This window comes from Neomonachus schauinslandi, chromosome 2 (assembly GCF_002201575.2).
Source record: "Neomonachus schauinslandi chromosome 2, ASM220157v2, whole genome shotgun sequence".
Lineage (NCBI taxonomy): Eukaryota > Metazoa > Chordata > Mammalia > Carnivora > Phocidae > Neomonachus > Neomonachus schauinslandi.
In genome coordinates this window covers 56,186,148-56,212,540 of record NC_058404.1, presented here as the reverse complement: position 1 = coordinate 56,212,540, position 26,393 = coordinate 56,186,148, and the positions used below count along the sequence as shown (strand labels likewise).

The following is a 26,393-nucleotide window of genomic DNA, read 5'->3' as shown; positions in this document are numbered from 1 at the left end:
TTGGTTGAGTGACTGACTTCAGCTCAGGTCATGATCTCCATGTCCTGGGATGGAGCCCTGTGTCAGGGTCCCTGCTCAGTGGGGAGTCTGCTTGTTCCTCTACCTCTGTCCCTCCCCTGGCTTGTTCTTTTTCTCTCTCTCTCTCTCAAATAAATAAATAAAATCTTTTAAAAAATAATAAAATTAAAAAAATTAAAAAAATAAAAGCACTCAAGCTTTAGATATTTGTCAAGTTCAGCTCTTAAACGTGAATTAAATATCTGGAGATATGTGGTGTTTAGAAAAACTAATTGAATGATTTGGAGCTAGTATAGAATATTACTTAAAATAAATCTAGTCATGCCTTTTGTGTTTGCAAATGAGAAAAATGAGGGTAGAAATGTGAAAGAACCCACCTGAATTCTACAGCTTTTCCTAGGAAAGTTAGATGTATAACTTAGCCCTAGATATTTGTCCTCCAACCCAATATCCATTAGTAGAGTGCAGTCATGATATGCATTAGTCAATTTCAGCAATTTGTTTAAAATTACATCTTTTTTCTTTCTTCAATACAGTTAATATTAAAGTACCTCAGTACCTGAGTAAACCTGAAGGTATAATGACTGTGGGGGACCCTACACCCATTAGAATTATACAGTCAGTATTTGCTTGTGAAAATCGAAGAGCTGATCACAATGATATTAATCAGGGTTTACATTTGTACAAGAGAGTCTCAACAGATAATTTTGTGAACTACTATTTAAAATTTTGATTGTTTTATGTGTTATGATCTAAAAATGATTTTAACTATGATCATTTTAAATGCATTTATCTTTTCAATATATTCCTTCAGTTGTTGTACTATAACCTCTTCTCTCAAAATAAATGTTGATTTTGTTAGAATATGATTTGGGCAGATTTTTTTAGGCTTTTGTAAATTGCAGCTTTGGATGGGGCTGACAGAACAGAAGTATACTTGAAATTCATATTTTGGGGTGAGATAAGTGTGATACTGCCTGTAAACTTACATGTAATTAGTTCTCACTAATCGCCTTTTGTCTTTAGGCTGTGTGACAAATTACTACATAAATCTTCTAGACAAATATTTCAAAGTATAAAATTCCTATTGAATTTAAGAATTCAGAGTAGTGCTGCATACTAGGAGGAAAAAAGAGCTAACTTGTCTGTTATAATCTGGTTCATCCACATATTTTCCTTAGGCATCATCGTAATAATTGTAGTATGAAGAATCAGGGTTTTTTTTAATACAAATTATGAACAAAGTATTGAAGTGAGATGGAGAGCAAAGAATCCATTTGTAATTTACAAAGAATTAAAAGACTTAGTTTTCTGTTTCTGTTCTTCTATTTATAAAGTATGTTATCATGTCACATAATTTCACTCAAGAAATGTCAAATTTCCTCATATTAAAAATGAGACATTGTCTTTCAAGGCTATCATTAGATTTTTATGAAAAAAATATATCAAAAATTTGATAGCAGTAAAGGCTTCTCAATACAAAGATGTGATACTCTTATGGCTGCCAGTTTTATAGATTAAAGTCCTGGAACATTATTTTTTGGGAGATTTGTTTTGTAAATGATTTGAATAATTCAGTAAACCTCATTTCCCCTATTTGTTGTCAGGGGGCAGGGAGAAGTGCATGATGTTCTAGTTCCAGCTATATCATTTATAAATAAGCAGTGTGGCTCTCCTCAAACTCCTCTTCCTCCTTTTCTCCCGTCTCTCTTCTTGTTCTTATTTGTGTTTACTTTTTTTCTGAGTTTTATATCATAGCTTTGAAAGTTAGCTGACTCATAATGTTTCTTAAGAAGAACATGGCTGTTAGCGGAGCTGAGTTGGAGTTCTGCTGATGGTCAGATTGGTCTGATGGTACGTTTTGCTGTAGCGTGACTGAATAATGGGCGGAGAGATAGCCACTACAGAAGAGGAGTGAGATTGGAATCTTGACTATTTGGTATGCAGAATTTCAGTTATTCTGCCAGTTTGAAGCTTCATATTTCAATCCCACCCTTCTCCATAGCTGGTCTAGACACGTCCAGAGAGCCTTTGAATTTCTACAGCGCAGTCTTGTTTCCTCTCTCTTCCAGTGGAACTTGGCTATGTTTCTTCCCCCTGATTTATCAGGAACCATATGCTGATCTTTCCATTGTTTACAGATTTGTGTTTATCTCTTTTATGCTAATTGCTTCCCTTTTTTTCTCTTCTTTGCCCTAGGTCTCTAATATTTTAATTGTCTTTTTTAAAAAAAAACTTTATCTGAGAGAGAGAGAGATAGCAAGAGAGAGCACAAGCAGGCTGAGGGGCAGAGGGAGAAGCAGACTCCCCACTGAGTAGGGAGCCCTATGTGGTGCTCCATTCCAGGATCCTGAGATCATGACCTGAGCCAAAGGCAGGTGCTTAACCGACTGAGCCACCCAGGCATCCCTTTTAATTGCCTTTTAACATTTTACTGTGATTTCCAGAAGGAAAGCAGAAAAAAATGTGTATGTTCAATTCACCATTTTAGTGGAAGCTTATTTAAGTTCTTAAACTTAATGGGAATGTTTAACATTCTTTGATATGATAAAAAAGTTGAAATACCATGCATAGAACAGCCCAGGTTTTATACAGTCATTCAATAATAATTACCCTTTGATATATTCAAAAAATGTTTATAAATAAATTTACCTAATGTTTGGATGATAAATGATAAGATTTGGAGTGCCTTTTATTTTTAATTTATTGTGAGCCCAAGTTTTTTTTCATTTCTATAAAAACAACAAAGATCTTTAAAAAAAAAAAATCCTTGAGAGGTATAGTTGAGCCCTGTAACAAAATGTCAGCTAATGAAAGGGAAATAAGTAGCATAATATTGATTAAATAAGTTGAGGTACTTCTTCAATTCAGTTGGAAAGTTTTAGTTTTAATAAAGTAAAATTTCTGTTTTTAATCTAAATTTGGCCAAATTGGTGCTGGAAAGGGCTATCTGAAAGAATTAAAGAGAAAAACACTGTAAAATGATAATGTTTTACTAGAAAGTTTTTTTTTTTCCATACAGTTTGCAAAGCTCTTTAATACACATTTGTTTATTTAATCATTATCATACCTCTGTAACTTAGGTGTGTTGACCACTTTTAAAAGATTGATTATGATTTTTCAGAAAAAGAGCTAATATATATAGTTTGAAGAAAATTAAAGAAAAACAACAACAACAAAAACTCCTTGACATCTGAAAACAAATCTGTTCCTTAAGCAGAAAAAAGGAGGTTATTGAAGGCAAATGTATTGGGAGTCCACATGGAAACACTTTAGGAAAAGAATAACTTACTAGATTTTCCAAAGAATAGGTTAAAGTTGCATGGGTATGTTTTATCTATGTTCATAGTGATAAAATCCACAATTTTTTTGGAGCACCTGGGTGGCTCAGTCAGTTAAGCATCTGCCTTTGGCTCAGGTCATGATCCCAGGGTCCTGAGATCGAGTCCCGCACGGGGCTCCCTGCTCAGCAGGAAGTCTGCTTCTCCCTCTGCCTGCCACTCCCCCTGCTTGTGCTCTGCCTGTCTGATAAATAAATCAAATCTTAAAAAAAAAAAATCCACAATTTTTAAAAACCAATTTGCAGTTCTCACTTCCAGGATAATTCAATCAGACAACAAAATTCCTTGAGTGAGTCATGGAATTAAGACTAAGCGCAACGAGATTACATTCCAGGAAGTGTTTTGGCATGACAGAAATTCTTTGTTCCCTTTGTAAGTAACACAGCTACTTACCTAGATATAGTTAATCAATTTCTTATGAAATGAAGAAAAATATAATAAAATATACATGAAAAACAGTAGAAAATTTTAGTATAAACATAGGAAGCATTTTGATTAATTTAAAAGACAGATATTTCTGATATTAATGAATTTGAACTAGTCGTCCTTTAAGAAATTACTCTAAATCTAAAGCACTTCTATATTTTATTAAAATCTCTTCACTCAAAAACCTTACTAGAATTTTGTGTATTTATGGTGTCTGTACTCCTGTATGCCATGGTTGTTGGAAAAATGGGAAGTTTCTGAGACATGGATCACTGATAATTTTTCATGCCATTACTACAGACATGAGGGAGAGAGACTCTTACACTTCAGTGAGCAGGTTGAAAGGCTTTTCTGGTTCCATAGAAATGTAAATCCAATCATATTTAAAATAAGAATTACATATTGCATATAGTTCTTAGTGCAAGTCTTTCATGAGTTGCCTTCTTTTGTCCATTTGATAAACAGTCACCCGTCTCTTGACCCCACCTCCAACATCCTGGCCCTGACCAAGAATACGCTATTTGTGGTGTTTTTATTCTTGAATGACTATAGCAAGTAAGATCGTTTTCATTTTTTCATCTCTTCTCATACATCCTCCTTTCTTTATAATCTACTGAGTTAGAAGTTACTTGTCCCTCAGCATCAGGTAAAATTTTATTATAAATAGCATAAGCTCTTCTAAGGCATTTGTTGTCATTTGTAATCAAAATATAGTAAGATGTTGATTGTTCTGTAGAAACTATTTTAAATGTGACATAGACATATATTCATCATTCACTTAATTTAAAAGCCATGACATTTCAGGGTGCCTGATATTATTTAACCTAAATAATTTTTTTTTCTTGAACTTATTTAGGATCACAAACTCTTTATTTTTCTCATCATACAGTATAATATAATTTCAGTCGTCTCTTTAAGCTGTGTACAATGTTACTAGTAATAAATTATAAAATTAACTTTATCTTATAAATCGGACTTTTACTACGTTATTGTGAGGAATAAATTTGTTGAAACCCCCCCCAAATTTTGTCTTCACTTGTTTTCTTTGCTAACCTTTTTTTTTTCTTTTGCTGCTTTCATTCTATTTTGTCCTTTTACCAGTGGCCTCTTTATTTTCTTTATATTTCTTTCCACTCTCTTTGATAGTTTTTATCTCAACGTCTCTGTATGCTTCAAATGGCATATGGAATATTTCATGATTGTGTTGCCTCATTTTTTCAGAAGTGGTAAAAATGTCTAACCCATGACACTCTGACAGTTTATGATTTTTACACAAAGGAAGATGCTAACAGACCAACCAAGTCAGACACATTTGACAGTAATGTTCCATTTAGTTTGAATCCATCAAAAAAAAAAAAATAGTTGTCACTTTCTGAGGAATGTACTGCCTTGGAATTAAATCAAGCACTTCCCCTTAGGAAGAAGCAAGAGGATGAAGGGGAGAGAGAAAATGCAGAAATCCTCTAATATATAGATTACAGACCCCTTTTGGACTTAAAATACTTATAAAATACATTTTATCATTTGTCCATAATGACTAAGAAAATCTTATAATTATATCTATGTAAGTAGAACACACACCAGTGATGAATGAAACTAAATAAGCTTTAAAGAAATTTGGGATGTTGAGGCAAAATATTTCTTAACATGATTTCTCCTGCGCTGTCTGCAGACAATGAAGTTTTTTGCAATAATTTAGAGAATAACTACACAATTAGGAAATAAAGACTTTTTCACAAGCCCACATTGAAAGCTGAAAAATAACAGAACACTAGGTTTCTATACAAACATATCTAAAGTCAACTTTTAAATTTTTTGATAGTAAATTCTTATTAACAACATCAATTTGAGCACATAGATTTATGCTATCTCTCCTTTAAAGATCTGTGGTCAGAATAAATACAAATACATCTTGTTACTTAACTCTTTACATGCTAAATAAAAAAATACATAAGGTGTTTTTAATATAAAAATTACCCATATCTCTAAATGTTAGACAGACAACTGTTCTTTTTAAAAATGAAGTTTCTATAATCAGAAAATGGAAACAATATTACTACCAGTAATAACTGGTTATTATTACTACATCATGATTACATTATCATTTTTATATATATATTCATTTATATGTTGTATTCATTTATATGCTGTTCTTAGAAACGTCTTTCATATATGTGTCTTTATGTTCACATTATCATTTTTATGTAACCAAATTAGTTCTGGTTTATTCTATGACCAAATGTGTATAGTTTTAATTTGCTCCAACTATGCCTTTCTTCTTTAATATTGTGGTGGGAAGTTTAGGCTCTAAAAATTCATTTTTAATTGAGCTCCTCCATCTCATTATATACTGTACCCCACTCACACACATCACCACCACCACCAAGAAGCAAAAACTCCCAGGATTTTAATTTGGACTGTGGTTTAAGTAAATTATCAATTCATGCGGAGCTGACATCTTAAAAGACTTTGTCCAATCCAAGATCATGATGAATCACTCCAATTATTTAGCTCTTCATTAATTTCTCCCAAAAGTGTTTCTTACATATTTAGTACAGAGAGTGGCCTTATGCATATTTTTTTTAGATTTATTCCTAAATATTTGATACTTCCATGTGATTTCAAAAGCTATTTAAATTTTTTTTTAAGATTGTATTTACTTATTTGAGAGCGCGCGAGAGAGACCATGAACACAAGTGGGGAGAGAGGTAGAGGGAGAGGGAGAAGGAGTGGGAAAGAGATTCTAAAGTCTGCTGAGTGCAGAGCCCCACTTGGGTCTGGATCTCAGGACCCTGAGATCATTACCTGAGCCAGTTGGATGCCTAACTGACTGAGCCACCCAGGCACCCCTATTTTAAAATTTTTATTTCAAGTTTGTTGTTAGTAAATAAAGTTGAACATATATTGACATTTATCAGTCACAATCTTGAAAAATTAATTTATCAATTATTATAGGTTTTAAATTTTGTTGGATTTTTTTGTACACATTTAATGTCATTTAAAATAATACTAGTTTTCATTCTTCTTTTACAGTCTTTATATCTTTTCTTTCTTCTTCATGACTCATTTCACTTGATAGGCTCAATGGATAGTGTCAATTTAGATAGAGGTAGTGATGCTTGAGATTAGTGTTGTGTTTCCAATCTCAGGGGGAAAGTATTCACTATTTCACCAAAGATATATTTTGCTGAATTTTTATTGTGAATACCCTTTGTCATGTTAAAAAAAAAGTTCCCTTCTATTTTTAGGTTACTGAAAATTTCCATTATAAGTACATTGTTGAGTTTTATCAAATGATTTTTTTGCCTGTACTGAGATAATAATATGACTTATCTCTTTTATTCTGTTAATGTGAGTTATATTGATTGATTTTGAATATTAAACCAACATTGCATTTCTAGAATAAATCCCAATTGGTCATGATATAATGTCTTTTAAAATATTGATAGATTCACTGTGCTATTTTTGTTAAGGATTTTTTCCTTCTATACTCATGAGAGACATAGGTCCAATATATTCATTTCTTATATGTCTTTGCCTGGGTTTTTTTTTTTTTTAACATTTTTTTTATTCTTATGTTAATCCCCATACATTACATCATTAGTTTTAGATGAAGTGTTCCATGATTCATTGTTTGTGCATAACACCCAGTGCTCCATGCAGAATGTGCCCTCCTCAATACCCACCACCAGGCTAACCCATCCTCCCACCCCCCTCCCCTCTAGAACCCTGTTTGTTTTTCAGAGTCCATCGTCTCTCATGGTTTGTCTACCCCGCTGATTTCCCCCGCTTCATTCTTCCCCTCCCGCTACCTTCTTCTTCTTCTTCTTCTTTTTTTTTTTTTTCTTAACATATATTGCATTATTTGTTTCAGAGGTACAGATCTGAGATTCAACAGTCTTGCACAATTCACAGTGCTTACCAGAGCACATACCCTCCCCAATGTCTATCACCCAGTCACCCCATCCTTCCCACTCCACCCCCCACTCCAGCAACCCTCAGTTTGTTTCCTGAGATTAAGAATTCCTCATATCAGTGAGATCATATGATACATGTCTTTCTCTGTTTGACTTATTTCACTCAACATAATACCCTCCAGTTCCATCCACGTCGTTGCAAATGGCAAGATCTCATTCCTTTTGATGGCTCCATAATATTCCATTGTATATATATACCACCTCTTCTTTATCCATTCATCTGTTGATGGACATCTTGGCTCTTTCCACAGTTTGGCTATTGTGGACATTGCTGCTATAAACATCGGGGTGCACGTACCCCTTCGGATCCCTACTTTTGTATCTTTGGGGTAAATACCCAGTAGTGCAATTGCTGGATCATATGGTAGCTCTATTTTCAACTTCTTGAGGAACCTCCATACAGTTTTCCAGAGTGGCTGCACAGCTTGCATTCCCACCAACAGTGTAGGAGGGTCCCCCTTTCTCCGCATCCCCGCCAACATCTGTCATTTCCTGACTTGTTAATTTTAGCCATTCTGACTGGTGTGAGGTGGTATCTCATTGAGGTTTTGATTTGGATTTCCCTGATGCCGAGAGATATTGAGCACTTTTTCATGTGTCTGTTGGCCATTTGGATGTCTTCTTTGGAAAAATGTCTGCCCATTTCTTGATTGGATTCTTTGTTCTTTGGGTGTTGAGTTTGATGAGTTCTTTATAGATTTTGGATACTAGCCCTTTATCTGATATGTCATTTGCAAATATCTTCTCCCATTCTGTCGGTTGTCTTTTGGTTTTGTTGACTGTTTCCTTTGCTTTGCAAAAGCTTTTTATCTTGATGAAGTCCCAATAGTTCATTTTTGCCCTTGCTTCCCTTGCCTTTGGTGATGTTTCTAGGAAGAAGTTGCTTCAGCTGAGGTCAAAGAGGTTGCTGCCTGTGTTCTCCTTTAGGATTTTGATGGACTCCTGTCTCACATTGAGGTCTTTCAACCATTTGGAGTCTATTTTTGTGTGTGGTGTAAGGAAATGGTCCAGTTTCATTCTTCTGCATGTGGCTGTCCAATTTTCCCAACACCATTTGTTGAAGAGACTGTCTTTATTCCATTGGACATTCTTTCCTGCTTTGTCAAAGATGAGTTGACCATAGAGTTGAGGGTCCATTTCTGGGCTCTCTATTCTGCTCCATTGATCTATGTGTCTGTTTTTGTGCCAGTACCATGCTGTCTTGATGATGACAGCTTTGTAATAGAGCTGGAAGTCCGGAATTGTGATGCCGCCGGCTTTGCTTTTCTTTTTCAACATTCCTCTGGCTATGCGGGGTCTTTTCTGGTTCCATACAAATTTTAGGATTATTTCTTCCATTTCTTTGAAAAAAGTGGATGGTATTTTGATGGGGATTGCATTGAATGTGTAGATTGCTCTAGGTAGCATTGACATCTTCACAATATTTGTTCTTCCAATCCATGAGCATGGAACGTTTTTCCATTTCTTTGTGTCTTCCTCAATTTCTTTCATGAGTATTTTATAGTTTTCTGAGTACAGATCCTTTGTCTCTTTGGTTAGATTTATTCCTAGGTATCTTATGGTTTTGGGTGCAATTGTAAATGGGATCGACTCCTTAATTTCTCTTTCTTCTGTCTTGTTGTTGGTGTATAGGAATGCCACTGACTTCTGTGCATTGATTTTATATCCTGCCACTTGACTGAATTCCTGTATGAGTTCTAGCAGTTTTGGGGTGGAGTCTTTTGGGTTTTCCACATAAAGTATCATATCATCTGCAAAGAGTGAGAGTTTGACTTTTTCCTTGCCAATTTGGATGCCTTTGATTTCTTTTTGTTGTCTGATTGCTGTGGCTAGGACTTCCAATACTATGTTGAATAGCAGTGGTGATAGTGGACATCCCTGCCGCGTTCCTGACCTTAGGGGGAAAGCTCTCAGTTTTTCCCCATTGAGAATGATATTCGCTGTAGGTTTTTCATAGATGGCTTTTATGATATTGAGGTATGTACCCTCTATCCCTATACTCTGAAGAGTTTTGATCAAGAAAGGATGCTGTACTTTGTCAAATGCTTTTTCTGCATCTATTGAGAGGATCATATGATTCTTGTTCTTTCTTTTGTTAATGTATTGTATCACATTGATTGATTTGCGGATGTTGAACCAACCTTGCAGCCCAGGGATAAATCCCACTTGGTCATGGTGAATAATCCTTTTAATGTACTGTTGGATCCTATTGGCTAGTATTTTGGTGAGAATTTTTGCATCCATGTTCATCAGGGATATTGGTCTGTAATTCTCCTTTTTGATGGGGTCTTTGTCTGGTTTTGGGATCAAGGTAATGCTGGCCTCATAAAATGAGTTTGGAATTTTTCCTTCCATTTCTATTTTTTGGAACAGTTTCAGAAGAATAGGTATTAATTCTTCTCAAAATGTTTGGTAGAATTCCCCTGGGAAGCCATCTGGCCCTGGGCTTTTGTTTGTTGGGAGATTTTTGATGACTGCTTCAATTTCCTTAGTGGTTATAGGTCTGTTCAGGTTTTCTATTTCATCCTGGTTCAGTTTTGGTAGTTGGTACATCTCTAGGAATGCATCGATTTCTTCCAGGTTATTTAATTTGCTGGCATAGAGTTGCTCATAATATGTTCTTATAATTGTTTGTATTTCTTTGGTGTTGGTTGTGATCTCTCCTCTTTCATTAATGATTTTGTTGATGTGGGTCATTTCTCTTCTCTTTTTGATGAGTCTGGCCAGGGGTTTATCAATCTTGTTAATTCTTTCAAAGAACCAGCTCCTAGTTTCGTTGATCTGTTCTACTGTTCTTTTAGTTTCTATTTCATTGATTTCTGCTCTGATCTTTATTATTTCTCTTCTCCTGCTGGGTTTAGGCTTTATTTGCTGTTCTTTCTCCAGCTCCTTTAGGTGTAGGGTTAGGTTGTATACTTGAGACTTTTCTTGCTTCTTGAGAAAGGCTTGTATTGCTATATACTTTCCTCTTAGGACTGCCTTTGCTGCATCCCAAAGATTTTGAATAGTTGTGTTTTCATTTTCATTGGTTTCCATGTATTTTTTTAATTCTTCTTTAATTTCCTGGTTGACCCATCTGTTCTTCAGTAGGATGCTCTTTAGCCTCCATGTATTTGAGTTCTTTCTGACTTTTGTCTTGTGATTGAGCTCTAGTTTCAAAGCATTGTGGTCTGAAAATAGGCAGGGAATGATTCCAATCTTTTGGTACCGGTTGAGACCTGATTTATGACCTAGGATGTGATCTATTCTGGAGAATGTTCCATGGGCACTAGAGAAGAATGTGTATTCTGTTGCTTTGGGGTGGAATGTTCTGAATATGTCTGTAAAGTCCATTTGGTCCAGTGTGTCATTTAAAGTCTTTATTTCCTTGTTGATCTTTTGCTTAGACGATCTGTCCATTTCAGTGAGGGGGGTGTTAAAGTCCCCCACTATTATTGTATTGTTGTCGATGTGTTTCTTTGCTTTTGTTATTAATTGGCTTATATAATTGGCTGCTCCCATGTTAGGGGCATAGATATTTACAATTGTTAGATCTTCTTGTTGGATAGATCCTTTAAGTATGATATAGTGTCCTTCCTCATCTCTTATTACAGTCTTTGGTTTAAAATCTAATTTGTCTGATATAAGGATTGCCACCCCAGCTTTCTTTTGGTGTCCATTAGCATGGTAAATGGTTTTCCACCCCCTCACTTTCAATCTGGGGCTGTCTTTGGGTCGAAAATGAGTCTCTTGCAGACAGCATATTGATGGGTCTTGTTTTTTAATCCAGTCTGATAGCCTGTGTCTTTTGATTGGGGCATTTAGCCCATTTACATTCAGGGTAACTATTGAAAGATAGGAATTTAGTGCCATTGTATTGCCTGTAAGGTGACTGTTACCGTATACTGTCTGTGTTTCTTTCTGGTCTATGTTGCTTTTAGGCTCTCTCTTTGCTTAGAGGACCCCTTTCAAGATTTCCTGTAGGGCTGGTTTTGTGTTTGCAATTCGTTTAGTTTTTGTTTGTCCTGGAAGCTTTTTATCTCTCCTTCTATTTTCAATGACAGCCTAGCTGGATATAGTATTCTTGGCTGCATATTTTTCTCATTTAGTGCTCTGAATATATCCTGCCAGTCCTTTCTGGCCTGCCAGATCTCTGTGGATAGGTCTGTTGCCAATCTAATGTTTCTACCCTTGTAGGTTACATATCTCTTCTCCCGAGCTGCTTTCAGGATTTTCTCTTTGTCTATGAGACTCGTAAGTTTTACTATTAGATGTCGGGGTGTTGACCTATTTTTATTGATTTTGAGAGGGGTTCTCTGTGCTTCCTGGATTTTCATCCCTGTTTCCTTCCCCAAATTAGGGAAGTTCTCTGCTATAATTTGCTCCATTATACCTTCTGCCCCCCTCTCTCTTTCTTCTTCTTCTGGGATCCCAATTATTCTAATGTTGTTTCGTCTTATGGTATCGCTTATCTCTCGAATTCTGCCCTCGTGAGCCAGTAGTTGTTTATCTCTCTTTTTCTCAGCTTCTTTATTTTCCATCATTTCATCTTCTATATTACTGATTCTCTCTTCTGCCTCATTTATTCTAGCAGTTAGCGCCCCCATTTTTGATTGCACCTCATTAATAGCCTTTTTGATTTCTACTTGGTTGGATTTTAGTTCTTTTACTTCTCCAGAAAGGGTTTCTCTAATAACTTCCATATTTTTTTCAAGCCCAGCTAGTATCTTTAAAGTGATGATTCTGAACTCTAGATCTGACATTGTACTAATGTCCGTATGGAGTAGGTCCCTGGCAGTCGGTACTACCTCTTGTTCTTTTTGTTGAGGTGATTTTTTCCGTCTTGTCATTTTGTGCAGAGGAGAATAGATTAATGAGAGAACAAAATGCTAGCAGAGTAACAACGTCCCCAGAAAATATACTCTAAACAAATCAGAAAAAACCTGAAGCAGTGGGAAAAGAAAGGGAAAGAGAGAAAAAAGAAAAAGAAAAAGATAAAGATAAAAACAAAAACAAACAAAACAAAACAACAACAACAAAAAAAACAGAATGTGATCAAATATGATCAGTGCCACACACTAGATTTGGGGTGTATTTTGGTCTTTTAGAAGAAAGTGCCTCCCAAAATTTTAAAGAAAGAAAAACTTATATATGTACAAAAATAAGGGTTGATATGATGAAAGGATGGAATATGACTGTAAAGATGGAAATTATAAAAAATTTTATAAAAGGAATTGATAAGTAGTTGTTTGAAAAAAGAAAGAAGAGGATTTAAAAAAAGAAAAAAAAAAGGGAGAGGATGTGATCAGGCAGCGGAATAGAAAACACCATATACTAGAGATTTAGGGTATATTTTGATCTATTAGAAGAAACTATCTCAAAATTTTAAAGAGAGAACAGCTTATATATATAAGCCAAAAATACGGGTAACTACTATGAAGGGATAGAATATGACTCTAAAAATGAAAAATAAAAATGTTTTTTTTTTAAAAAAAGGGATTGATAAGATGTTGGTTAAAAAAGGGAAAAAGAAAAATTCAAAAAGAAAAAAAAAAGAAAAAAAGACAGTTTAAAAAAAAATTAACTTTGAAAGACTACAGAATCATGGTAAAAAAGCCATGAATTCTATGTGCAGTAGTCCCCTAGAGCTGGAGTTCTGCCCTTCTCATTGATGGGTAAACTTGGTCTTGGCTGGCTGTTCTCGCTGATCTTCTGGGGAGGGGCCTGTTGCCGTGGTTTCCAAATGTCTTTGCCGGAGGCAGAATTGCCCCGCCCTTGCCCCCTCCCAGCTAAGTAATCTGCTGGGGTTTGCTCTCCGGGGCTTTTGTTCCCTGCGAGCTTTCCGTACAGCTTTGGAGGCGGAGAGTGAAAATGGCGGCCTCCCAATCTCCGCCGCGGAGGAGCCGAGAACTCGGGGCCCCGCTTCTCAGTGAGCCCCCAGAGAAAAGCCGTCAGTCACTCCCGGCTCCCCGGTCCGTGCTCACCCGGCCTGTGACCGCGCATTTCTATCTCTGGCACCCGACCCCGGGTGGAGTCTCCAAACCCAGCAAATCCCTGCGGTGCACTCCCGCGCGGCTCCTCCCGGGGGAGGAAGGTGAGTCTCCCCGTATCTGCCGCTTGTTGGGTTCCTTCTGGAGGAGCAGTGGCCCGACTGTGCCGCGGATCACGGTTTATGGCAACCCCAAGCTGAGAGCCCGCGCCTGGGCTCCGCCTCTGCAGCCGGCTTCCCTGCTCCGTTACCTGGGAGCTCTGCCACACTCAGGCACCCCCGGTCTTTCTGTGACCCTTGGGTCCTGAGACCACACTGTCCCGGAGGGTTCCACCCCCTGCTTAGCCACCAGAGTGACGTCCCTCAGTGGAGCAGACTTTTAAAAGTTCCGATTTTGTGCTCCACGGCTCTATCACTTGCCAGAAGTGGCCGCCGGAGGCCCCTCCCCCGCCATCTATCCTCCCGAATATCGCCTCGGATTCACTTCTCCGCACGTCCTACCTTCCAGAAAGTGGTCGCTTTTCTGATGAGACAGTTGTTGCTCTTCTTTTCTTCGATCTCCTGTTGAGTTTGTAGGTGTTCAGAATGGTTTGATCCCTATTCAGCTGAATTCCTGAGACCAGACGAAATCCAGGTCTCCTACTCCTCCGCCATCTTGCTCCGCCCCCCATGTCTTTGCCTGGTTTTGATATCAGGTTCATGCCAGTATCATATGAAGAATTTCTCTAATTTCAGGCGCCTGGGTGGCTCAGATGGTTAAGCGTCTGCCTTCGGCTCAGGTCATGATCCCAGGGTCCTGGGATCGAGTCCCGCATCGGGCTCCCTGCTCCTTGGGAGCCTGCTTCTCTCTCTCTCTCTCTCTCTGTCTCTCATGAATAAATAAATAAAATCTTTAAAAAAAAAAAAAAAAAAAAAAAAAGAATTTCTCTAATTTCTAAAATATTTGTGTAAAAATGATACCATTTCTCATTTTAATGTTTAGAAAAGTTCATCAGTGAATCCATGTGGGCCTGGAGTTTTCAAAACTTTTTAAACATAATGCCCACAAGGTCAATCCTTGTGGAAAAATTTCCTCCTTTCTCATGGCTAAATAATAATCTATTGTATATGCTAAGTGAAGGAAGTCAGAGAAGGACAAATATGGTTTGATATCACTCACATATGGAATCTAAAAACACCAAATTAATAGAAACAGAGAGTTGAATGGTAATTGCTAAGGCCTGGGCAGGGGACGGGGGGTTAAGGAAGTGGGAAGATGTTGATCAAAAGGTATGAACTTCCAGTTATATGATTAATAACTTCTGAGGATCTAATGTACAGCATGGTGATTATAGTTAATGATACTGTATTATATATTTGAAAGTTGCTAAGAGAGTAGATCGTAAACATTCTCACTACAAAAAAGAAAAGGTGATAAAGGCGTCACCTAATGAGATGGTGATAGTAATTTCTCATTATGTAAGTATATAAAATCAACATATTGTACACATAAACTTACACAATGCTATATGTTAATTATATCTCAATAAATTTGGGAAAAAACACTTAAAAAGATGAAATGTGCCTTTCATTTGTCCAGTAAATAGTTAATGTAAATTTAGGGAGAGAAAAATTTTTTAAACAGATGCAGGACTACTTTGGTAATAAGTGTCTTCTTGTTAATTTTGGTAAGTTTCTTTAAAGAATTAATCTATTTCATTTAAATTTTGCTATTTGGTTTCTATATGTCTCATTTGTTGTATAATCTTTAATTCATTATTTTCTGCTTTTTTGTAACATAGACTTTTTAAATTTTTTCCTTATTATTTTATTTTTGTTTTATTATTTTTTATCTTATTAGATTTTGTGTTATACATTCTTGGGTAATTTTTTGTTGTTGTTACCCTAGAGATTTCAGTATGGATTACTAACTTACTATACTTCACTTTGATTAGGACTTTTATCACTTCCAGAATAATGCAAAACCAATAATTTACTACCTTTCCAGCTATGTCTTTTATTGCTCCATCTTACAAAAACCACACTCCAATCATTCCAAACCAGAGTTGGAATTCCTTATTACTACCTCTCTGTATCATGCCTGGGGCACTTCTTTCTGCCTGTCTAACTGCTTCCTTCTCTGTCTGCTGAAAGAGCTCATATCATTGAGATACATCCTCTATCCTTCTCATAGTACAAAGTGCATTAATTCATTTCTCCATTTATTCATTTCACAGGTATTTTGGGAGACAAATCATGTGATAAGTACTACGCTAATGTTTCCTGAGCACAAAATAGCAAGACACAATCCTATCCCTCAATGATCTTATAGATTATTATGTTTGTATTTTAAATCACAATGATGTTTTTACTTCCTTCTCTTACACATGATGTCAAAGGTAATAACTGTGATAGTCATCATTTAATTTTTAGCCCCTATGTCAGAATAGATGCTTAATATGCAGTTTTGAGGGCGCCTGGGTGGCTCAGTTGGTTAAGCGACTGCCTTCGGCTCAGGTCATGATCCTGGAGTCTGGGGATCGAGTCCCGCATCGGGCTCCCTGCTCAGCGGGGAGTCTGCTTCTCCCTCATCCTCCCCCATCTCATGCTCTCTCTCTCTGTCTCATTCTCTCTCTCAAATAAATAAATAAAATCTTAAAAAAAAATGCAGTTTTGAATAAATAAATGAACATCTTTATTTCCATTGGGTAATAAGCCCAAGTCTTTATCACTTTATTATTTATACACCAGTTAAAATATTTATTAAGTATCTGCTATGTGGCAGACACTCTCCTAGGTTCTGGGGACACTATAGGGAACAGCAAAAAGTCTCTGCTTTCATAGAGCTTATATCCCAATGAGGAGATATTCAATTAATAGATTTTAGAATTAATAGTCAATTAATAAATTTAGAATAGTAATGTATGGTAGAAAAGAAGTGCATGGTAAAAATAAAATAGACTTGGGAAATAGGGCAAGGAGTGCTGGGTATGCTCATTTAAGATGGGTTGGTTGATTATGAAGAATCTCTCCAAGAAAATTATATTTGAGCGAAGACCTGACTATATGGATTCTTGAGTGTTCTAACTGCTTATCCTCAAGCCCCTCAGGAAAAGTGTTAAAACACTTTCCTTCTGCTATTCTTATACTCCAATTACTTCTAGGAAAATTTTAAGTACCTTAAACTGTCACTAGATTTTTTTTCCTCAGACAAAAACCTATTTTATCTCTTAGTATTGTATTTTGTGAGATCTAAATCTATTTATATAAGTTTATTAATTATTTTCAAAAAGCATGTTCCAAAAGTTTCATCTGGGGGCGCCTGGGTGGCTCAGTCGTTAGGCGTCTGCCTTCAGCTCAGGTCATGATCTCAGGGTCCTGGAACTGAACCCCCGCATCCAGCTCCCTGCTCAGTGGGGAGCCTGCTTCTCCCTCTCCCACTCCCCCTGCTTGTGTTCCCTCTTTCACTGTGTGTCTCTCTGTCAAATAAATAAATAAAATCTTTAAAAAAAAAATCTCATCTGTACAAATTCATTTATTTCAATTCTTATGTAGTCTCCCCAGCTCCAGACCTCTTAAACAATGTAAATCTTCCTCTATCCAAGTTTGCACTGTAAACTCCCTCTTTCTGGTTGGAGTTTCCAAGCCATATACAGTTCCTCAGTTTGCCACAGTTGTGAAATTCTTATAGGGTTTACTGTCCAATTCATTCACTTCCACAAATACCATGCTTCTTTTTCACAATAATTGTTTTATAGTTTTGCCCTGACTTAGTCTGTTTGGGCTGCTATAATAAAATACCATAGACTCGGTGGCTTATAAACAACAGAAATATATTTCTCACATTTCTGGAGGCTGGGAAGTCCAAAATTAAGGCACCAGTAAATTTCGTGACTGGAGAGTTCATAGTTCATAGAGGAGTGTCTTTTTGCTGTGTCCTCACAAGGTGAAAGGCAAGGAAGCTCTCTGGGCCTTTTATCAGGACCCTAATCCCATCTATGAGTCTTAATCTCACAGACTGATCCCCTCTTCCCAAAGGTCTCCCCTCTAAATGCCCTCACATCTGGAGTTAGGATTTCAACATAAGAATTTTGTGGGAACACAAACATTCAATTCGTAGGAGACCATATCTTACTAGTCAGAGTATATTTCTAGCTTTTTCAGGCCTGGGGTCATACTACACACATTTTCCCTTTCCACATCCAGCGATGCATATAGTGGATACTCAATAAACATTAAAAAAATAATAATAATGATACCAGTCTATATGTATGCCAGGCTAAATGAAATGTTATTTCCTCTGGAGGATAAATACTAGGTGCACTATGAGAGTAACCTAATTTCCATATTAAATTCTACCATATGCCTTGAATACACGGGATCAGAGACATATTTATAAGATGGAATTTTTCTACTTAATAGCTATCCATGTATTAATATAGTATTAATTTTTATATCTGATTCTTTAAAATATCTCACACCTTTCATACTATTTCATAGATTTTTTTAATTTATTTATTTATTTATTTATTTATTTATTTATTTATTTATTTATTTCAGGCTGGGAGGAGCAGAAGGGGAGGGAGAGGAACAGAGTCTGTGCTGAGTGCAGGGCCATATACAGGGCTTGATTTCAAGACCCTGGAGATCATGACCAAGCCAAAACCCAGGGGGACTTAACCCACTGAGCCACCCAACTTCCCCTTTTCATACTATTTTAAACGTAGCAGACAGTACACTATTTCTTACATTTCAAGTAAAAGACTGATTTGAATTTACAATTGATAACAGTAAGGTAGGTATATTAGAATCTTTAATATGTTAAATAGGTAAATCTGTAGACTAATAATCACTCAAAACACCTTTGAATAATAAATCAATTTTCAACATACACCTATTTTTGTTGCTTTGTTTGGAGTTTTTGCTGTTTTGTTTTGTTGCTTTACAGAAGAAATCTTAAACCACATGAGATGTGACAGTCCCTGAGGCTTTACATATGAAAACTTAAGATGAGTTAGTAGCATTTGCAGTAAAAACTGCAGGCTCTGTGCATAAGAACATAAAAATTTAAAACCTATTCTCACAACTGCAATGAAGAAATTTCTAGTATGCCATCACTGGTGACTCAAGTTTTGTTTTATAACTCTAGAGTATCACTTACTCATTTGAAAAGCCTTGTCTCAGGAGATTTATCAGTCTGTAGGCTAAATTGCTGTACAGAGAAAATGAATTTCCCTTTGATTGGCAGGTGTTTTAATGAATGTGTAGCTTTAAAATTTATATTTGTAGTCTTAAAGTGGCTGAATCTAAAAGCTGAGCACTAAAAAATATCTCTACAAAAATTATTGAAAAGAAGCCTTGGCTACATGTATACATTTCACTTAGGGCATATAAATTAAAAAATAAAAATTTACTAAAGAAAATAAAAACTACTATGCACTATGATTTTCTTATTAAATAGGATCTATCCAGTACACGCTAGAGAATATATAAGATCAAAAGACCTTATCTAGTATTTGGCCACTCAGTGGAGAGAGATTTAGATCTTTTAAAAGTTTAGATATTAAAAAAAAAAAAATCAGCTAATTGCTGATTGTGGAAATCCTTACTGGAAATGTCAGTCTCTCTTTTGCTTACTTACATGTAACATGGGTAGAACAATGTTTATTTCGTAGTGTTGAGTTAGAAAATGTTCATAAAGGGGCGCCTGGGTGGCTCAGTCGTTAAGCGTCTGCCTTCAGCTCAGGTCATGGTCCCAGGATCCTGGGATCAAATCCCGCGTCGGGCTCCCTGCTCAGCAGGAAGCCTGCTTCTCCCTCTCCCACTCCCCCTGCTTGTGTTCCTGCTCTCGCTCTCTCTCTGTCAAATAAATAAATAAAATCTTTAAAGAAAAAAAAGAAAATGTTCTTAAAATGATTTAATGTACTACTTTGCCCCTAGTGGATGCTCAATAATTAGGTGTTAGACAAATGAAATTTCTCACTGACTTATTTATTTCCCTTTTAGGTTAAAAAAGCAACTGGCATTTTATCCTAAGAAATAACAGAAAAACAGGCGAGATCCTGTATTTTCTTTTTTGATGGCCAAAGTGAAACACTTAAACATTTTTGGTTCTCTCCATTAAAATTGGAGAGATTTTCAGTCTGCTTCTTGAGCATATAATTCCTTTCTACAACTGTTTGATCTTGGCTGTCACCACTACTGAGGTTAATGTTATTAGGGCAGAAGCTAGAAGCTAATAAAAAAAAAAAAGCTTTCACTTTTATTTGAGGGATTACTGATATAGAAGCCAAATTTCCTAACAAACAAGATATTTCAGTGATTAAACACAAATAATATATTGCAAAATCAAAGATTAATATGGTGAAAATATTAAAAAAACATAAAATTTGAAAAATAATTTGGTAAACTTTCTTATTCTATTCATGAAAAACTACCTTTATTTAAAAGGCACTAGAAGTATTCTTTCTTAACATGTTAAGTTATCACCACATATACACGCACACACATTCATGTGCAGTGTTTAACAGGAATCACATTAAAGTCATTACCTGAGTAAGTGCCTGTTGACACCAATGTTATTTATTCTTGACTATAGAATTAAACAAGAAATCTGAAAGTGGTACACATGAAGAAAGGAGGAAGAGGGGAGACTAAATATTATGATTTAGTATGCCTGGATAGCTCAGTTGGTTAAGTGTCAAGACTCTTGATTTCTGCTCAGGCCATGATTTTAGGGTCCTAGAATGGAGACCCACATAGGGCTCCACGCTCAGTGGGGAGTCTGTTTAAGGTTTCTCTCTCTCTCTCTCACTCTGCCTCTCCCCTCGCTCCTGCTCTCTCTCTCTCTTTCTTTCTCTAAAATAAATAAACAAATCTTTAAGAAAAATAATTATTATTATTTGAAATGAAATGATGTGTACTTTGAAACACCCAAGATAAATATATATGCATATAAAAAATATATATGTATTTTTAGAAAAAATTTGAGTAAGGTAACTGGTTAACAATTAAGTATAAAAATCAATAGCTTTAGTGTATACCATTTAGAAAATATAATAGAAGAAAGGATGGTACTTATAGTACAGTGAAGAAAAACACCTACCTAGAAAAACTTAAGAAAAAAAGGCTTGAACTAAAAAAAAAGAAAAAAGAAAAAAAAATGTGTGACATTCCACTGAAATCCAGGGGGAAAAAACTATGAAAAATTGTTAAGATATATAAAAATATTACTTCTCTAAGGATGAAGTGATCAATTCAATTAATCTCAAAACAAAATCCAAACTGACCATTTTATTAAATAGTAAAATGAGTCTAAAGTTCACATAGAAAAATAAATACGTGATATTCTTCTGAAAAAGAATATGGTGAGTGAGAAATGGCTCTGCCAAACATTAAAATGTGTTGCCACCAGTGATCCAGTGTAAAAATTGACAGAAAAGAGGAACATATGGAAGTCCCCAAATATGCCAATAAAATGTGTGAAATTTTGTATGTGGACAAGAAAGGAAAAGACTATTCATTAAATGTAATTCCTATGGCTACCTATTTGTGAAAAAATAAATGTGATACTTTCTTCATTTCTCACAAGCCAGATGGTTCAAAATTTTGATGGACAAAACAAAAATAAAATGTTAGTAAAACTCTGAATTCATGAATGAATTAAAAAAATAATATTGCGGGGCACCCGGGTGGCTCAGTCTGTTAAGTGTCTGTCCTCCAATCAGGTCATGATCCTGCAGTCCCAGGATCAAGCCCTTCATTGGGCTCCCCACTCAGTGGGGAGTCTGCTTCTCCCTCTGACCCTCTTCCCTCTCATGCTCTCTCTCTCTCTCAAATAAATAAATAAAATATTTTAAAAAATAAATAAAAAATAAAGATAAATACAAATAAAAATAAAAAAATAATATTGAGAAAAGATTTATTTATAAATATAATATGTGAATAAACTATGAAAGAAAAAAAAAAACATCCAGTTGGAAAAAAATCTTAAATTAGATTTTTTTGATCCACTCTGACAATTTCTGTTTTTTAATTGGTGCATTTAGACCACTGACATTTAAAGTGATTATTTAGACAGTTTGATTAATATCTACCATATTCATTACTGTTTTCTATTTGCTGTTTTTATTCCTTGTTCCATTTTTGTCTTCCACTTTTTTTTTGTCTTTTGTGTTTTTTAATTAAGCATTTTACAGGATTCCATTTTTCTCTCTTAGCATATCAATTCGTAGGATATATATATATATATATATATATATATATATATATATATACATATATAATGTAATCTATTGTTGGTACTCTAGTTTGAACAAACTGCTATGTTATATCAATTAAGAAAAGCAAAAAGTTTTTATTTTTTATTTTATCTTCTCTTATTCTTCCACAATGTTTTTCCTTTCTTTATGTAGATCTAAATTTCTCATCTGTATCATTTTCCTCCTCTCTAAAGAACTTTTTAAAAACATTTCTTACAATATAAATCTACTGGCAACAAATTCTTCAACTTTTGTATGTCTGAGAAACTCTTATTTCTCCTTTACTTTTGAAGGACAATCCCAGAGCATACAGAATTCTAAGTTGGTGTTTTTTATCTTCTTTCAATTCTAAATATTTCATTTGACTCTCTTCTTGCTTACGTGGTTTCAGAAGTGAAGTTAGATGTAATTCTTTTGTTGTTGTTGTTCCTGTACAGATAGGATGTTTTTTTCCACTGGCTTCTTTCAAGATTTTGTCTTCAGCTTTGATTTTCTGTAATTTGAAAATGATATGCCTAGGTGTAGTTTGTAATTTTGTTTTGTTTCGTTTTGGCATTTGTCCTGTCCTAGTGTTTTCTAAGTTTCTTGGATCTGTGGTTTGCTGTCTGGCATTAATTTGGGGAAATTCTCAGTCGTTGTTTCAAATATTTCTTCTATTCCTTTCCCTTTTTCTTCCCCTTCTGTTATTTCCATTATGTGTATGTTATAGTTGTTCCACAATCCTTGGATATTCTGTTCCACTTTTTTCAGTCTTTCTTCTGTTTGCCTTTTGTTTTGAAGGCTGATATTAATATATCCTCAAGCTCAGAGATTCTTTCCTCAACTGTGCCCAGTCTACTAATAAACCCATCAAAAGCATTCTTCATTTTTTTTATGTTTTTTATCATTAGCATTTCTTTTTTATTCCTTTATTGAATTTCCATCTCTCTGCTTACATTTTCCATCTGTTTTTGCACACTATTTACTTCACCAATTAGAGTCCTTAGCATATGAATCATAGTTGCTTTAAATTCCCTGTCTGATAATTCCAACATCTCTGCCATGGCTGGTTCTGATGTTCGTTCTCTCTTCAGATTGTGTTTTTTGCCTTTTGGTATGCCTTGTAATTTTTTTTTCCTGATAGCCAGACACAATATACTGGGTAAAGGAATTATTATAAATAGAGCTTTTATAACATGATGATGAGGTATGGCGGGGAGAGGAAGTGTTCAATAGTCTTCTGATTTGGTCTCAGTCTTTTAGTGATCCTCTGCCTCTGGACTGTGAATGTCAGGATTTTTCTCTCCTCTTTGGTTGGACAGGATAGTTAGAGTAGGCTGGAGTTGGGTATTTCTCTTCCCTCAGGTTAGTTAGGCTCTGGTAATATCCCAGCCCTGGAGTTTTCAACTCTCAGTCTTTACTGAGCCTCCAGCAATTTGTCAATTACTGTTAAGTTTTCCTATTCAAGCACTGGTTCCCAAAAGGTTTGCACTCCTGAGTGCCTGCCCTGGTAAGCCTCAACTCCCTATATTCACCTGTTTGGCTCTCTTTTGGGGACATCAGTTTGCCCTATGTCGTTTCTTCCCTTATGGGCCAAGAAGAGTTGTTGATTTTTTTAGTCTGTTCAGCTTTGTACTTGTTGTTAGGATGGAGTGGTAACTTCCAAACTCCTTGCATGCAGAACCAGAAAACAGAAGTCTTAAATTAGATTTAAATAAAGTAAATTTAGAAATATTTAGAATGTATATATATATATAATCAACAAAGCTTTAATAAACACAATATAAAAACTGTTTTAAGGGACACCTGGGTGGCTCAGTCAGTTAAGCTTCTGTCTTTGGCTCAGGTCATGATCTCAGGGTGCTGGGATTGAGTCCCGCATCAGGTTCCTTGCTCAGCAGGGAGCCTGCTTCTCCTTCTGCCTGCCACTCTCTTGCTTGTGCTCTCTTCCTCTCTTTCTCTGACAAATGAATAAATTAATAAAAAATAAATAAAATAAAAAATTGTTTTAAAAATACAAAAAATAACTTTAATAAGCATAATATAAAATTTGTTTTAAAAAAAAACAAATAAAAGGGGCACCTGGGTGGCTCAGTCAGTTAAGCGTCTGCATTCGGCTCAGGTCATGATCCCAGGATCCTGGGATCAAGCCCCATGTCAGGCTCCCTGCTTAAGGGGAGTCTGCTTCTCCCTCTCCCTCTGCCCCTACTCATGCTCTCTTCTCTCTCTCTTTCTCACTCTTTCTCTCAAAAGAATAAATAAAATCTTTAAAAATAAAAAAAACACATTTTTTTAAAAACTCTGAACAATCCTTTCACAATGTAAGAAATACAAATGATAAATGTATATGAAGTTATTAATTTTATAAGTAATCAAGAGAAAGCAAACTAAAATATGAATAATATATATTTCACCGGTAAATGTCAAAATATTATCCAATGCTTCTGAAGATGTGTGAAAACTATCATAAGTTACTCTACAGATATTCAAGATTCTATTTATAGGAATTATCCTTCCCCTTCCAAAAATACATAATTAAGAATATATAAACAAAGATGTTTATTTCAACATTATTTTTAAAAGGGAGAATTAGAAGTAATGTGAAAGTATCTCTTTAGGGGAATGGTGTAAATTGGGATACAATGAAATAATATCAACCATTAGAAGTAAATGAAAATATGGCTTTTTTATACAATTAAGTTGGATAAAGTCAAATTATAAGGCAATGCATATATTACACGCTGCATATAAATGTTACAAAACGTATGCTTAAAGTCTTCACAGTGGTTCTCTCTGGAAGATGATTATACTTTCTACTTCGGTGTTGTTGGCTTTTTATCATGAACATATTTATTTTTTCTGTAAAATAATACTTTTTAATAAAAGGTCTTCCATGGAGCATAGTAACAGGTGACTAAGGAAGTACACGCATTTAACTCTTATTATCTGTTCTAGAAGATTAAATGGTTTTTGTAGGGATGATAATCCCATTTTGTTTTCTCCTACTAGGGAAAGGTGAGCATGGGAAACCTTACCCCCTCACTGAAGAGGACCATGATGACTCAGCTTACAGGGAAAACGGTTTCAACATTTTTGTCAGCAACAATATTGCTCTAGAGCGGTCCTTGCCAGATATTCGCCATGCTAAGTGAGTATCAGCAAGCCCCATATGCAGTGTGGTTTTCTTTTGTTTGTCTGGTTTTTTAAATTATGTTTAATGTGTATCACAGTGAGATACATAATTATAAATTTTGCCATAATAATTTTTTAAAAATAAGTTTATATTTCATAATCTTAAATATTTAAATTTAAATTGAGGTAATGTTTAAAGTTAGAAAAGAATAAGTACCAACTTTCTAAAACTTAATTCACATTTTCATTGAGTTGCCTATATTATCTCTATTTAAAATAAAGTGTTTTAAGATATTACCCATATTTTTACCTTTGGTCATGTAGATGATAAAGGAAACATTTTTTCTGGTGATTAGCATTCTCAGAACTGTCCACATATATCTGACTTCATTTTCACTCCAGCCATATTCAGTGCCATTGATGCTACATCTTGCATAAAGAATGCCTACAATAAAGGCATCCATAATCCAAAGGTTATGGTTGGTTGCTCAATTTCCTGTCACTTCATGAATTGTTTGCAGCTTATCAATTAACAGTGAATTAAGTTTTTACTGCACCATAGCTAAATATTATAGTGCAAAAGGAAGCAAGAAAGATATCATATATAGTTTCCTGAAATTCCACCCCTATCTACTCCTAACATTGCTCACTGTACTTCTTTTCTAGTCTGTTATGATTTTCTTGTTAGCATATAGAAGGCCAAAAGCATGCCAAAAACATACAATGTGATCAGAATTTGGAGTTTGTGGAATTACCATACATATTTGATAAATCTATCCAACTATACTAATATGTTTGACCCTGCCTTCACCTCAGTCTCCATTTGGAACCACTGGTGTGAGAGAAAGAAAATCAGAGAAAATAAAACAAGGGCAGGGCTCCTGGGTGCCTCAGTTGGTTGAAGTTCCAACTCTAGATTTCAATTCAGGTCATGATCTTCGGTCTTGGGAGTGAGCCCCTGTGTTGGGCTCTATACTCAGCAGGGAGTCTACTTGAGATTCTCTCTCTCTCCCTCTCCCTCTGCTTCTCCCCTCGTGCTCTCTCTCTCTCTAATGAATAAATAAATCTTTAAAAAAATAAGGGCAATAATGAAAATAGAGGTAGGAATCTAAATCAAATCAGTAATGTACAATAAAACTTAATTTTTTGCAAAAATAATTAACCCTTTCCAAAAAAATCAGTAAAATACGGTTTGGGGATAATTTTTTATTTGCCATATTGTGTCTATAAATTTATTTTAAAATGTAAAAGAATTACTGGTTTCTTTCTCAGGTTTTATGTGAATTTGCATTTCCCAATATAGTTAAGCAGA

General features: G+C 35.4%; 1 protein-coding gene across 1 annotated transcript in view; it reads left to right on the top strand.

The window, feature by feature from the left end:
• GALNTL6 (polypeptide N-acetylgalactosaminyltransferase like 6) overlaps positions 1 to 26,393 on the top strand; it is a 1,195,338-nt gene that overhangs the window by 481,515 nt on the left and 687,430 nt on the right. Inside the window, exon 4 of the mRNA XM_021698835.1 lies at positions 24,959 to 25,097. Within this exon, the coding sequence (XP_021554510.1) occupies positions 24,959 to 25,097 (139 nt within the window). The remainder of the gene's footprint in view (positions 1 to 24,958; positions 25,098 to 26,393) is intronic.